This window comes from Anser anser (assembly GCF_964211835.1).
Source record: "Anser anser genome assembly, chromosome: 29".
NCBI lineage: Eukaryota > Metazoa > Chordata > Aves > Anseriformes > Anatidae > Anser > Anser anser.
Genome location: NC_139750.1, coordinates 2,074,954 through 2,077,190, shown reverse-complemented (window position 1 = coordinate 2,077,190; position 2,237 = coordinate 2,074,954). Strand labels below are relative to the sequence as shown.

At 55.4% G+C, this 2,237-nt stretch overlaps 1 protein-coding gene across 1 annotated transcript; it reads right to left on the bottom strand.

Annotated features, from left to right (window-relative positions):
* Positions 1–902: 902 nt before the first annotated feature.
* LOC310887876 (olfactory receptor 14C36-like) lies at positions 903–1,985 on the bottom strand (the record flags this gene model as incomplete). The annotated part of the gene is made up of 1 exon (XM_083814052.1): positions 903–1,985. One exon carries the CDS (start codon positions 1,983–1,985, stop codon positions 1,053–1,055), a length of 933 nt encoding a protein of 310 aa, XP_083670178.1. The 3' UTR covers positions 903–1,052.
* Between the last annotated feature and the right edge of the window lie 252 nt (positions 1,986–2,237).

Below are 2,237 nucleotides of genomic sequence, written 5' to 3'. Positions count from 1 at the left end.
TGCATCAAAGAGCATCAAGGAGAGCGCTGGAGAGGGCCGGGGCGAGGTGGGTGGCAGAGCCCCGGGCAGGGGCTGGCTGGGGGTCCCCTCTGCTGCAGCCACTGCACAAAGCGTGGCAGGAAGAGGGCAGGCAGGGCTCGTGGGCAAGGGGCAGAGCCTGGCCCTGGACGCTCCATGACCGTCTGCGGTCATGGCAGGCTGCGGTGAGGGGACGAATGCCCTGGGCCCCCTTCCTGCTCTGCCTAGGCCAGCAAGGGCCCAGAGCATCCTCCTCTCCCCTGCCCCTGCAGCTCTGGGCTCCCTTCCCCAGCCCTGGCTCTGCAGCACCAAACCCTGCTGGGAGCCCTCCCCTGCATGCTCCCACTGCTCCCTGAAGCTGCTGTTGCCCTCTGCCAGGCAATGCCCAGCCCAGCCCAACCCCTGCCCACCTCTCGCCACCTCCCTGCCCTCTCCCCAACACAGCCCAGCCCAGACCAGCCCAGCAGCCCAGGCTGGGCTGGCCCCAGGGCAGTGCCCACCGCAGGCTGCTGCAGGGCTCTGGGCACAGCCACCACAGCCCCAGCCCCTCGCAAGGCACCGCAGCTGCTGGGACAAAGGCGGCTCTGGGCCTCCCCAGCAGCCCCCAGACTGGGGCTAGCCATACCACAGGAAATGGAGGTAAGTGAAGCTGCAGACTGCCCCACCGAGTAGTGAGGGGCAGCCCCAAAGGCCACTTTATTCTAATGTGGCAGCTGGGCTCTTGGCCCTGAGCCCCTCCTCCATGCTGGAGTTGCTCCCCCTACTGCAGAGGAGATGGGAAGAGACAGGCCCTGAGACCAGTGAATCTCTCATGCCTTCTTTATTGACTTTCTCTGCACAGGAAGATTGGTTCTTAAAGTACCGTAGACGACTGGGTCAAAACAAAAATCAACAGGTAGGAGGATAAGAAGAAACTTCTTTAAATAAAAATAATACTATCACATGTTGGAAAAAGTAATAATAAAGACAATTTCAAAATATTTTCCTAACATTTTGTGAGAAACCCTGTTACTACTGTTAACATGATGGGTATATTACTGATGCTGAAGAAGCATGTATGCAAATAATTTTCTTACTGCATTGTTCAGTTCCTGGTTCCTCATGCTATAGATGAGGGGGTTCACTGCTGGAGGCACCACCGAGTACAGAAATGACACCAGCAGGTCCATGGATGAGGAGATAGAGGGTGGCTTCAGGTAGGCAAACATGACAGTGCTCACAAAGAGGGAGACCACAGCCAGGTGAGGGAGGCACATGGAAAAGGCTTTGTGCCGGCCCTGCTCAGAGGGCATCCTCAACACAGCCTTGAAGATCTGCACGTAAGAAAGCACAATGAAAACAAAACAACCAAATGCTAAAGAAAGACTAAAGACGAGTAGCCCAACTTCCCTGAGGTAGGCATGTGAACAAGTGAGCTTGAGGATCTGGGGGATTTCACAGAAGAACTGGTCCACAGCATTGCCTTGGCAGAAGGGCAGGGAAAATGTATTGGCCGTGTGCAGGACAGCATTGAGAAAGCCACTGCCCCAGGCAGCTGCTGCCATCTGGGCACAAGCTCTGCTGCCCAGGAGGCTCCCGTAGTGCAGGGGCTTGCAGATGGCAACGTAGCGGTCATAGGCCATGACAGTGAGGAGGAAATACTCTGCTCCAAGCAAGAAGAATAAAAAGAAGACCTGGGCAGCACATCCTTCATAGGAGATGGCCCTGTTGTCCCAGAGGGAATTGGCCATGGCTTTGGGGACAGTGGTGGAGATGGAGCCCAGGTCGAGGAGGGCGAGGTTGAGGAGGAAGAAGTACATGGGGGTGTGGAGGCGGTGGTTGCAGGCTACAGCTGTGAGGATGAGGCCGTTACCCAGGAGGGCAGCCAGGTAGATGCCCAGGAAGAGCCCGAAGTGCAGGAGCTGCAGCTCCCGTGTGTCTGTGAATGGCAGGAGGAGGAACTCGCTCACTGAGCTGATGTTGGGCATCCGGTCCTTTCCAAGGAGGAAAAAACATTAATAAAGTCAACATACCTGGGGAAAAAAAAAAAAGCTTTAATAAACAAGAAGACATACCTGAGAGAAACTTGTTCCATTTCTCATATAACCCTCCTGAAAACAATTTTCCCCTTTCAGGCAGATATTTAGCAGGTTGCTTTCATGCGCTCTGCTTGATGCTGCCTGAGGGTGGCCCTGTGAGCAGGGATTCTGCTGTGGGCAATGCAGGAATCAGTCTTGCCC